The 11,815-nt window shown below is 46.1% G+C and overlaps 1 protein-coding gene across 3 annotated transcripts in view; it reads left to right on the top strand.

Annotated features, from left to right (window-relative positions):
- The first annotated feature begins 2,567 nt into the window (after nucleotides 1-2,567).
- The window catches only part of ANGEL1 (angel homolog 1), a 15,778-nt gene continuing 6,530 nt past the window's right edge, over nucleotides 2,568-11,815 (top strand). Inside the window, exons 1-9 of one of the 3 annotated variants that reach the window (XM_067296853.1) lie at nucleotides 2,568-2,631; nucleotides 4,525-5,124; nucleotides 5,648-5,874; nucleotides 6,488-6,557; nucleotides 7,295-7,728; nucleotides 8,415-8,541; nucleotides 9,462-9,572; nucleotides 10,351-10,420; nucleotides 10,840-11,003. In XM_067296853.1, the coding sequence (XP_067152954.1) occupies nucleotides 2,568-2,631; nucleotides 4,525-5,124; nucleotides 5,648-5,874; nucleotides 6,488-6,557; nucleotides 7,295-7,728; nucleotides 8,415-8,541; nucleotides 9,462-9,572; nucleotides 10,351-10,420; nucleotides 10,840-11,003 (1,867 nt within the window). Of the gene's footprint in view, nucleotides 2,632-3,432; nucleotides 5,125-5,647; nucleotides 5,875-6,487; nucleotides 6,558-7,294; nucleotides 7,729-8,414; nucleotides 8,542-9,461; nucleotides 9,573-10,350; nucleotides 10,421-10,839; nucleotides 11,004-11,815 lie in introns of those variants that run through there. The other 2 variants (XM_067296855.1, XM_013940580.2) reach the window with 2 other exon arrangements.

Raw genomic sequence — 11,815 nt, 5'->3', positions numbered from 1 at the left:
AAGTGTGGCTTGTAAACGTGTCAGCACTTAATAGTGCCTCAAATCGAGTATTCATTCATCCTAGCAACTAATGTTGGTGCCAAACTTGGTTGACTGCTTATTATTTTTGTATGACTTATACAGAGGAGTCAGTGACCTTTCCTAGGAGGCTAAAAACAAATTGTAATAGAAGAGGGTTTTTGATAAAGGTTGAGCAGAACTAACACTTACCTACACTTTGAAATCTTTTCATTCTGGGAGACTCAAACTGCTCAGTGAAGATAATCGCTTGTAGAGATCTTGAAATTTATATAACTTACACAGAGTAGTATGTGGTATACAGAGAGGAAGAAAAAGTCAATTTCCCCAAGGACAGGGTATTTTTAGTGGTTTTATTTCCCTAGGTTCTGCAGAAATCTCTCAACCAGTCCTGTCATTAGAGGCCATGATAGGGTTGTATCTGGATATAGAATAAAATGTTGCATAAACTACTGGAAGTCTTGATCCTGAAGCAGATGACCATTGCCAGCTTTGATTTTATTGCCAAAGTTTGTAAATTTTTTTTCTAGTGTAGGCCAAACAATTGTGGCAAACCAGATATTTGCTTGCTTGTGGTACTGGCTAACATTCCTCTCCAATTTCAATCTGATTTTCCTGATGCGGGTTGAGTTTTAGATACTTTCTTAGATCTTTCTTTTCAAACAACAGCTTTGTTTTAAATTCCCTAGTCATTAGCCCTTACTGTTAGAGCTTCTTCCTCTGGAGAACAGCTGCTGCCATCCTCCATTTTAGTCAGGAACCAGTTCTGGTTTCCAGAACTTTGCATACTACAGCAAGAGATGGGAGACCACAGTCCAGCTCTGTGCTTTGCCAAAGACGTTTGTGGGATTTGAGACAGGTCACTGTGTCTGGGCTTCAGTTTCCCCCTCTGTAACATGGTTCCAACTCAAAGAAGCAGAAATAAAAAAGTGCTCAGATGCCATTGCATTGTGATCCATGTAAAAGTCTTAACACAGATATTGCAAACTCTGCTCTGCAGGTTTGAAAAAGACACAGTATTGTCTTACTGCTTTGAAAATACCCTACAGAGCACTGTCTTGCAAGTTAGTGAAGTTCTTGCTAATAATGATTTGTGGTATTTTATGACTAGAGATTTTAGAATTGTATTGGTGGGATTATTATTTATACACATTATAATACCAGCTCAGATTCCTAGTCAGGGACACCCATGGTGCTTGTCGCCATACAAAAGTAGGGTAAGGAAGCAGGCCCTCCCTCAAAAAGTTTATAGTCTAAGAGACAACAGATGGTGACCATCAAGGGAGCAGTTTGGCAGCTCTGGTCGACACAAGTCAGACACGAGCACTGTTTTTCCCTATCTTGTTGACCTCATTGCAAATGCCCATCGTTAAGAGAGTCTGGAAGAAGGCTAATGAGAGCATCTTCCAGATGTGTATGGGGAGTCTTTCCCAAGCAGGAGGTGCAACACAGGAGACAGCACAAAGCTCTCATTTGAAAATATAAGAGGGTAATTCTGACCTGAAGCAGAAATCAACCTCTAATGACATACAAGAGGTGATAAGCAGGATGGATATAGGATTAAAATGCTCACCAGCAGATGACAAGAGTGATAAAAGTTTATCGCACTTCAGCTGAATTTGTATAATACGTTAAAAGGGTGTGTTTGGCATAAAGAGCCACAGTTGTGCTCAGGTTGATCTAAATATGCCTTTAGATGTTATTATACACATTCAAATTTGGAATGGAGCAAAATATTAAAAACACAGACTTCAACCAGGACTTCTCATTACATATGAAACTATCAGGTTTCAACATCTGACAGGTCTCAACTTTCAAAGGCCACAGTGTGCTCACAGCCAGGTGGGACTATTTGATTTTGCAGAGCTATAATGAGCTATGGGTGAAGCACTAAAGGAGAACATGCTCCTGCACTGCTCATTTAATTCACTTTTGATTGGGTTTATCCACACAGACCTTGTACTCCGTAAAATCTTGGATTATTGTGAACGATGTTTGCAAAACCTGTAATGCAGTGTAATTATTAACTTTTTCATGAGCAAATAGGGCTTAATTTGGTACATGTAACTCCACTGGATTATTTCCCTTTCTGCTCTCTTTCTGGAGAATGGGGTGTGTGTATCTGTGTGCAAATTTTTGCTTGAAAATTTACAGTGGGACTGGGGTGGAGGGTAGCAAGCTGGCATGACCTTGCTTTAATATCACGCTGGTCAGCCCAAGACGCCACCGGGCACTGCAGGTACCCCCTGGGGCACGAGTGGGCCAGGCTGCTCCGCTGCGGGCACAAGTGGGGCAGGCCCAAGCTCAGCCCGTCCCGCCTGGGGGCCGCCCAGCGGGGCTTCCCGCCACGCGCTGCCCCCGGCCCCAGCCCACACGGGCCGCAACAAGTGTCCGCACCGCCTCGTAAGATGGCGGTTGAGCCGTGGCCGGGGGGGGCCGGGCCGCGACGCGACGCGGGGGCGTGGCGCGGGGGCGTGGCCGGGCCGGGAGGCGGGGGCCGGGCCGGGAGGCGGGGGCCGGGCCGGGAGGCGGGGGCCGGGCCCGGCAGCATGATCGGCACCGTGCTCTGCTACGTGCTGCTGCCTGCGGCGCGGCTCCTGCGGGCCCTCCGAGGTAACCGGCCCGGGCGGGCGGCCTGGGCAGTCCTGCGGGGCCGGGGCCGGGGCCGGGGCCGGGCGGGGAGGGGAGGGGAGAAGCCGGCCGCGGCGGGGCGCGGGCCCCTCTCCGCGCAGGGGCCGCGACGGGGCAGGAGCGGCCCCCGGGGCAGAGCGGCGGCGGGCGGCTCCCCGGGGCGCCGTGGCCGCGCTTCGCGGGCAGGCCTGGAGAGCGGCCGGCGGGGACAGGCCCTGCGCTGTGGCTCCCGGGATCTCCGCCCTAGGCAGCGGGAGAGGCGTGAGTGGGTGTCGCGGGCAGTTCTGCTGCCGTGGTGCCGCTCGCCGCCGCTGCTGCTGTTGGTGTCCTAAGAAATCTGTCGATTGTCAAGGCATGTCAGAGTTTTGTATAGGTAGGGTAAGGAGCTGTAAGAGGTGACTGTCGCGTTCTTTGGAGGAAACAGCTGCTGCCGATTCTGCTGAAGTTGCGGGTTTTATCCTGCTTGGAGGCCCTGAGCGTTCTGCCTCAGACCTGCGCTGCAGGTTTTGGGGCATCTTTGGAGATAGTCTGCTTCAAGCTCTGCTACTCCTAAAGGACCTTCAGGTGACATATGGATGGTCTCTTGTTTAGCACACATGAAGATTTTCCTTAGTCTCTTAGATCCAGCTGGTACTTCACAGTCCCTGGTGACTGTGCTGATGTAAAGCCACATTCCCATCTGAAGCTATTCTCTGGTCTGTAGCAGCCACCGATAAATTGTGGTTATAGTGACAAGCTAGCTGACTCTTTTGAAATTCAATTCTTCTCTTATAATAACCACTCTTCAAGTAATGGTGTACAAAAATATTGCATTGATGCATTTGTGTTTCTGACATTCATGAATTTAATTACAAAACTACAAAGAGGAATATGGCTCTTAATGCTACATTTCTGCCGCATACAAAAAGCATTGACACAGAAGATATCAGTAAAAGCATTCACAGATACTGCTGACCTCTGTATGTTACTGTTCTGGGTGACTGACTCTTGCAGGGATGCAGCAGAGAAAAAAGTGATATGTAGATAGCAGAAACTGCTGGTCAACAGGAGGAACTATATCTGTGCAGGATTCATAGCAAAAGATCAATGCCGTGATCTCTCATATAGGTCCAAGTGGAAAGATTCTCTTTTTCAACTTTACCTCACCAGCACTAGTATATTCAAAAGTGCTAGGTGAGCAGCAGGGTTTTTTTTTATTATTTATTGCAGATGTCAGTCATCAATTGGTCTATAATTCTTCTTATCAGGACTCCTTCTATGGTTATATTCTGTCTCATGAGCTTTTTAACTTCTCATATTGGTCCCTCTGCTGCTTTTATTCTTAATTTTTTAATTAAAGGACAGTTTTCTTCTATAGCACACTTCAATGATATGTTAAACAACTGTTTTCCATCCTTTCAGCTTCCCTATTGAATCCCTGGGAAGAAACCTGCTTCAAAATTTCTGAGAAGTGGTCACCTGCAAGAGCTTTGCTTCTTAACCCATGAACCCCGTTAAGCTAACTTCTACAGGCTGTAGCTTTAGATATGTCGCTGAGAGCTAATACAATTTCCACACTTTTTAGCTTGGCTGACTGGCTGTGGTGCCGCCTGTGCTAGAACTGCATTCTTTAGGGCTGGTAAAGCAACTGTCATCCTGTACAGTTTCAGTGACTTTGACTAACATAGCTAAAATTGGACAGTGGCCTAACATTCCGTAAGAGGCAGGGTAAGTTACTTGGACTATAATTGTTTTTCTTCAGAGAGGTCACTTATTTTGGTTGCTGCATTGATGGTTCTATGGCACTGAGTTGCAGCAGTGCTTAAAGAAAAACAGTGAATGAGGAAAAATCAACACAAAACTGACTAATTATTTTTTTTTTTTGGGGGGGGGCAGATGCTTTCTTTACCTGTCGAAAGAATGTGCTTCTGGCGAAGAGCGTGTCCACCCAGGTAGAGGGCATCTTTGCTGCAACCAGAGGAAGGTCGGTCCCAGAAGAGCAAGAAGCCCTGCTCCAGCAGTGGCTGGAGGAAGGAACAGGGAATTTACCAACCAGTGAGAGCGCTCCAGCAGTGGGGAAAGTATCGGCTAAACTCGCTAGTGACTGGTTAGAAGGTTCAGAGCTATTGATGACTAGCCTTAGCGACCTGAATTCGGCTCCAGAAGTCACATGGTGTGCTGGTCAGCAGCTCACAGAGCTACACACCTTGTCATCTTCAGAACCACAAGATCATGCAGTGGCTGAACTGGCAAAATTACCAGCAGAGGAAACAGTGGCTGTAGTAGGCAGTGCCTGTTGGGCAGCTGTAATGCCACAGGCTGATCACCAGATAGTTGGCTGTACCGCTATAGATGTAGAAGGGCAGAATGAAGACCCAGCTGTGCTGGCATGGAGCTTAGCACGTGATGCAGAGATAGTGCCAGTGGAGCCCCCAGCCTGGACCGTTCAGGATATGGAACATTTTCAGCCTCTTCCAACAGAGGTACCCTACCATGGTCAGTAGTAACAACTCTGAATCTAATGTTTAGTTTGGGATTTGCATTTGTAGTGAACCTTATCAAGTTTTTGTATGTGTCTGGGCTTGCTGTCAATGAGACATTGATTGTATGTGTCCATACAGAACTGACAGGATCTGCTAACAAAAACTATAAAGTGAGCTTTTGCTGAGGGAGGGCTGGTTACAGCTAGGGTTCTCTGTGCTATTAGACTGTCAGTTATTGATATGCTCATTTCCCAGGAGTTGTGCCTAAGTGCTGACCTCCTATTACAAAAAGTACCCAAAATGTGGTTGAGTTTTTCAGTATGCTTGACTCTGGTCTTCTGTTATCCCATCCTTTGACAGCTGTCCAGATGAGTCAAAAAAACACCCCAAATCCAGTCTGGATGAGGGTTTACTCAGAGGCTAGGACACCCTAGGTTAGAGAATTAGATTGGCTATTTTCTGGATCCCAGGGACACAAAAGTATCAGTAGAGTACCCAGCATGGCTCTAACCTGGCTTCTTGTCTCTTGCATATAGAGATTTTATGGAGAGACTGGGAGGATCTTTCTGTCCAGCCTTATGTGCTAGAGCAGGTCTCAAGAAACATGTCCCTCTTTGAATTTCGGGTGATGTCTTACAACATTCTGGCCCAGGACCTGGTGGAACAGGGTCTTGATCTCTACCTACACTGCCATCCAGACATCCTGAACTGGAACTACCGCCTTCCAAACATTTTGCAGGAAATCCAGCACTGGGATCCTGATGTGAGTAACGACTAAGCTCCTGCCACATTAGCGTCACCAGAATTTGAATTCCTTGTTTTTTGATCTAACAGCATGTCTTTTTTTATTTTATTTTATTTTTATTTTTTTAAGAAGATGGGGAAAAAAAAAGTCCTGGGAAGGTGCCACCTGCTTGGCAACTTAAAGCTGATGCTTTTGAGACTATCAGAGGCCTTAGGTGTAAGGTGTACTGTGTCCCTGTAGAAAGTAGTCATACTTTGACAGCAGGGCTTAACTCCTTGAAGAGTAGAAGTGGATGAAGAAGAGGTAATTTGTTTTCAGGGGAAGGGACCAGGCTTATAAGGCAGTACAGAAGGTAAAAAGTACATAGAAAAGGACTTCATGATTTTCTCTATTCCCTGAGTCCTCTCTGGGTGATGAAGGAGCTTCTGCCTCATCACTGGATAACTGAAAGAGAAACTGATGTGACCCAGAAAGTTGTTCTCTAGCTGGGAAGTGCAGAACAGAGTTGCAGAGATGACCTTTCTAGTTGCAGGGTTAGTATGTGGGTGCACTTTTTCACTTCCTTCCTTCTCCAAAACAAGGTAGCTGGCAAATACTAATGGAGCGAGTGAGGTCTCTGCCTTCCTTCCAGGTTCTGTGTCTTCAGGAGGTACAAGAGAACCATTACTGGGAGCAGCTGGAACCGACGTTCAGGATGATGGGTATGTCCTGCTTTTTAGTGTCTGTAGCTCCAACTCACAGCAGCTGGCCGCAGTGTTCTTCCTCTGTAAGTTTTCAAAGCCTTCAGTCTTGAGAAAGCTCTTCTCCCTGTTTCTTTGGGTAGCTGCCGGCCCTACTTCTGAACTCTCTGCCTAGACATTTCCCCCCTTCAATCTAGTTCTTACTCAGCTTCTTTTGTAACTGATCTTTCTCCCAGCTGACAAACTAATGTAACCGAGATGGTTCTGGTCTCCAAGGAGAGAAAAAAGACTCTTGACGATGAACTAGGATTACTGGGACAGAATTTGGCATAATGCTGTGAGCCAAAGGAGTAGAGGTTGAACTCCCAGCATTGAGTCCTATTAGGTGCTCCGACATTGCTTTTGGCTATAGAGAACCAAGAGCTGAAGGAAGACTGATAGGCAATGTGAAGTGTTACATTACTAAACAACCAGTGCTCTGCGAGTAGATTTGCTCATTGGCCACTGAAAGCTGAGGACTTTTATAGTTATAGCCCAGGTGTGTTATAGAAAACAAGTTGACAGTTAGCAAGATGAGAATGCATAGGTGTTGGAGAAAGCTTCCTCCTGGACAAGTCTACTGGATTGAAAGTCAGCCTCCTAAGATGTATAGTAGGGACCTCTTCCGCTATATAGCCTTGCTGAACCCTCCAACTAATGGTGGGGAGGCTGAGGAAGTGGCCAGATAAGCCTTCTAATGGGTGTTGGTTTTTCTTCAGGCTTTGCATGCTTCTACAAACGGAGAACTGGGAGGAAAACAGATGGCTGTGCAGTATGCTATAAGCATAGCAAGTTTCAGCTGATCAGTGTCAGCCCAATAGAATATTTCCGGCCTGGTCTGGACATCCTCAATCGGGATAATGTGGGCTTGGTGCTGCTACTACAGCCTCTGCTCCCAGAGGGCTTGGATCTGAAGATGGTCAGTCCTTTGTGCGTGGCCAACACTCATGTGTTGTACAATCCCCGGCGGGGAGATGTCAAACTTGCACAGATGGCCTTGCTCCTAGCAGAGATTGACAAGATTGCAAAAACTACTGAAGGCAGCTACTATCCTGTCATCTTGTGTGGTGACCTGAACTCTGTACCTGATTCTCCACTGTACAAATTCATCCGGAACGGTCAACTTTCCTACCATGGGATGCCAGCCTGGAAGGTAGGTGCCAAACAGAACTGGGATCGGATAGCTCTTTGCTGCGTGCTGCTGCAGAAATGCATAGCTGTATTCTCCCTCTCATGAGGAAATAGTCCCAATATTACAGTTATTTAGGGCTCTTCTGTTGTGCCTTCAGCACTGCTGAGGAAAGAAACAGACAAGTGTGTGCATGTTGTTTCCACCACTGCTCTTTTGTTTTCTCTTAAGGCAGACCAGTGATAACAGACCACTTAATTTCAGGTCCTGATTCTCCCTTGCTATGGGGTTTTGATGACAGGGTGACTGGAAGCAGAGTACAAATTCATCAGGAGTTACTGGAATTTTATATGGGTGTTTGATGTGAAAACAGTTTTGCACGTGAAATGGGCACCTATGCTAGACCTTCCTGTGGTTACCTGTTACTGTGTATCCATGCTCAAATACATTGCTGGCTTTCAAGCTAAATCATCATTTTGCAAACAGAAGTCTTCAAGGTATCTTCTATCAGGTGACTTTTAGCTAATTGTGTGTCTGTCCCCCATATCTGAGGGTTTATTATATCAGTGCACTACCATATTCTAAATGGCTTATTTCCATGAAGGCATCCTGCCAGTTTGCTCTTGGCAAGTATATACATTGCCTGCAGCTTGTAAAAGTTCTGTTCTGTGTTGCTGACGTGTCCTGTCCTGTTCCTGGCTTCCTTGCAGGTATCTGGACAGGAAGATTTTTCCCAACAGTTGCATCCACGGAAGCTGCTGGCCCCACTGTGGCCAAGCTCACTGGGTGTAACGGACAACTGCCAATACGTCTCCCTGTGCCCATCAAAGAAATTGGGTGAGCTCCAGTGTGCACTGAGGACATGAGCTGGCTAGGCATGCTCAGTATGTGGGTCTTGCTCACTCGCGTGCTCTCTCTCTCTCTCTCTCTCTCTCTCTCTGATTACCTGGGGCATGTGTTGCATGAGGCACTTGGCAAAAATTATTTCTTTCTCCTATCCCTTTCCTTGATACATGGTTTAAATTTAATTTTTCTGGAGTCTGTCACCATACCTCAATTTCTGCCATCTTCTTTCTCTAGTCAGGAAGTGAATGTTCCCCTACCAGTAACCCTTCCTCTGCACACCTTATTTATGTTCATAGAGTGATGCTTTTGTGCAGTTGTAAACCACCTTCAGTAGCAACAGCTTCCAGCTGCAAGTGTTTATCAGAATGGGTTTTGGGCAGTGTTGGCAACAGGTTCCTAATTGTAGTGTGCAAAGAGCCCACTTACGATAATGACTATCCTCTCCTCTATAGAAGATTCAAAAGAAGGAGCCCCCATGAAACAGTTTGTGTTGGAACCTGCGTGAATGTAGAACTTGTGTTTAACTTTATCTCCAGAACTGTTGTTCCTTTTTAGGTAGACATTTCCTTGGGTTGCATGCTAACTAATTTCCTTAAATCTCTTTAACTTGTGGTGTTTCGGATGGGACATTCTTAATTGTGGCATCTAGGTGCTGATAGTGATGGATGCATTAGCAATAGGGATTGCAATAACTGGGCTCTGGCCTAAGCTCTGTTCCTCTACATTGCTACATCTGTTCTATGTTTCAGTTTTTAAGTGATTCCCATTCTGATTGGTATCAGAGTTCTTGAACATCAAAATCTCTCTGGAACCGAAGTCTAAGGAGGATGTAGATATATCCTGTAGATATGACTTTTCTACTGTTACTTTTTTTTTCCCCCCCTCCCCTTAACTAGTCTTTTTCTCTGCAGACAGACGTAAGTACAGCCGGGACTTCCTGCTCCAGTTCCATTTTTGCAATGTTGCCTGTGAACGACCACCACAGTTGATTCTCTTGGAAGGTGTGACAGATGCTAAACCAGGTATTAATGGGAAATTTTCCAGTTCATGTCTCTCCTAGCTGGATTTTGATGAAAGACTCAAGTGGAGATAATGGTTGGTGAGGAAAGGGGAACTAGCACTCTGTGCCTATGTGATTGCTAATGAATTCTGTGAGGGCTCAGAGGAGTACAGTCCTACAGTCCTTACATAGCAAGTCTTGCAATACTGTATGCCTTGAGATGCACTGAAATTCAGCCTCTTTTTGAGGCTGTTTTCAATAGAGCCAAATATTTTTTTTTCTCTGCTTCAAGATTTTTGTGAAGGGAGAATAAACCTGAAGAATGTCAAGCCACACTGGCCACAACATTAAGATCTCTGGATGCTGGTACCCAATATACATAGCCTCACTTCTGGGCTTTGTGACATGGTTGGTTCTGCTCTCTCCATTTCTGTTCTGCCTTTCTGGCCAGCTGTTCTGGATGGGTAAGCTGTAGGCTGAGGCAGATGAAATTTCTTTGAGAGCAAAGGTTGAAGTACCCTGGGCTTTGATAGTATTAAATGCCTTAAGGGCATGTCCTTAACAGGAGAGAATTTTGATTTCTCAGCTGTTTGCAGTGACCTGCTCTCAGGGTGTTGCTGGAAGTCTTGAGCTGGGCTTTCCTTCAGATATTTTCCTTGAAGATACCTGTGATTGGAAGCTATCTGCTCCTTTTGGGCAAAAAGACTCATTTGGTCTCAGGAGAAACTTCTCAGACTTAAGTTAAGCAGCCTGTTCCAGGCTTTTGTAGGTCTGTCTGGAATCTCTCTGCTCCTTTGCAGACCGTCCTGCACGCCGGCCCAAGCATGCTGCTGTGGTGAATGACCCTGATCCCCAGCCCTTCTTCCCAAGGTAACCTGGTACACCTTCCTGGGAGGAAGTCCTGTCTCATTGTCCTGACCAATGGAAGTCTGGCTGAAGTAAAGACTGAAATAATTGTGAGGGTGGAAGAGAGTAAGGAGGGCTGTCTCGAACCCACAAAGGGTTGTCCCAGTAACTGGGAGATGTCATGTCAACATGGGGTTGATGAGATCAAGAATGAAGGGTGTAGACAGGACTGGGTATTTGGGAGAAGGGAAGTTTCTAGTTTGCTTTGTCTTTGGTGTAAGTAGAGTGAATAATGCTGAAGGACTCTCTGTATGTGCTCACAAACAGAAATAGTTTGGACAGTTGCATCAGCAAGGGAACGTCCAACTTCTGTTACAACTGCAACACTGAACATGGCATCAGCTTTTTTCCTGTCTTAGTAAATGCTGGCTGTTCATATGCAGGTCTTCAGGCGTTATTCAGCATGGTCTTAACCTGACCTCAGTCTACAGCCACTTCCTGCCACAGAGGAGGCGCCCAGAGGTCACGACTATGCCCATGGGACTTGGAGCCACCGTTGATTATATCTTCTACTCAGCAGAGCCTGTGGAGAATGGGAACAGAGGGGGTGAGTATGACAGTGTGGGGCTCATCCCCACTGTGTCAGGAGAGGGCTGTGTGGTACAGCAAATGCAACTTTGTGGTGGGCAATGCATTTCATTAAGCTGGGGATGGATCTACAGGGTGTGCCTGTGACCAAAATGATGCACGAAAGAGAAGCAGCATTTGCTCAAGTATCATAAGAAGACACTGTACATCTTTGCTGTAGAAGAACTAAAGCTGCTTAGCTGAGTTTCAGGTAGCCTTCTGAGGAAGCCAGAACAGAATGTATTCTGCTTCTTGTGTGCAAGTATCTACTTTGTGTTCTTGATGATAAGCAGTGCTGGGTCCTAAGTTCAAGATTTGGACTTCTGGTCTAACTGAGACCCTACATTGGCCTTAAAAGGAGGTAGCTTTTGTTATCTTATTGACACTACCTCTCCACTCCTGAAACAGGAGTTAGGTTGATGAAAGACTGCATGCAACTGCCTCTGAGCTGGTTTGGATCAGGTCAGAATCAACTTTGGAGAGAAGGGTAGGAATGAAGACATCAACTCCTTCTCAAAGGAGAGCATAAAGGCATCTGTAGGAGTAAGTGCACTGAACAGGGGCTTCCCATGCAACTGTGGGGTGAATTCAGCATATGCTGAATTCCCAAGTATATGAGTCTATAGAACAGCGGTAGTATATGATGCTCTCTGCTTTCACATCTAGGTGCATGCAGTGTTTGCACGCTGACTTCCTTCATCAGGAAAAGGCTCGGAGAGCGTTGTCAAGCATCTCTCTATGAGTGTATAGAGTTAATCTACAGCATGAGTATCCACCTGATGTTTAGTTTCC

Source organism: Apteryx mantelli, chromosome 4 (assembly GCF_036417845.1).
Source record: "Apteryx mantelli isolate bAptMan1 chromosome 4, bAptMan1.hap1, whole genome shotgun sequence".
Taxonomy (NCBI): domain Eukaryota; kingdom Metazoa; phylum Chordata; class Aves; order Apterygiformes; family Apterygidae; genus Apteryx; species Apteryx mantelli.
This window is presented reverse-complemented; position numbering and strand designations above follow the sequence as displayed.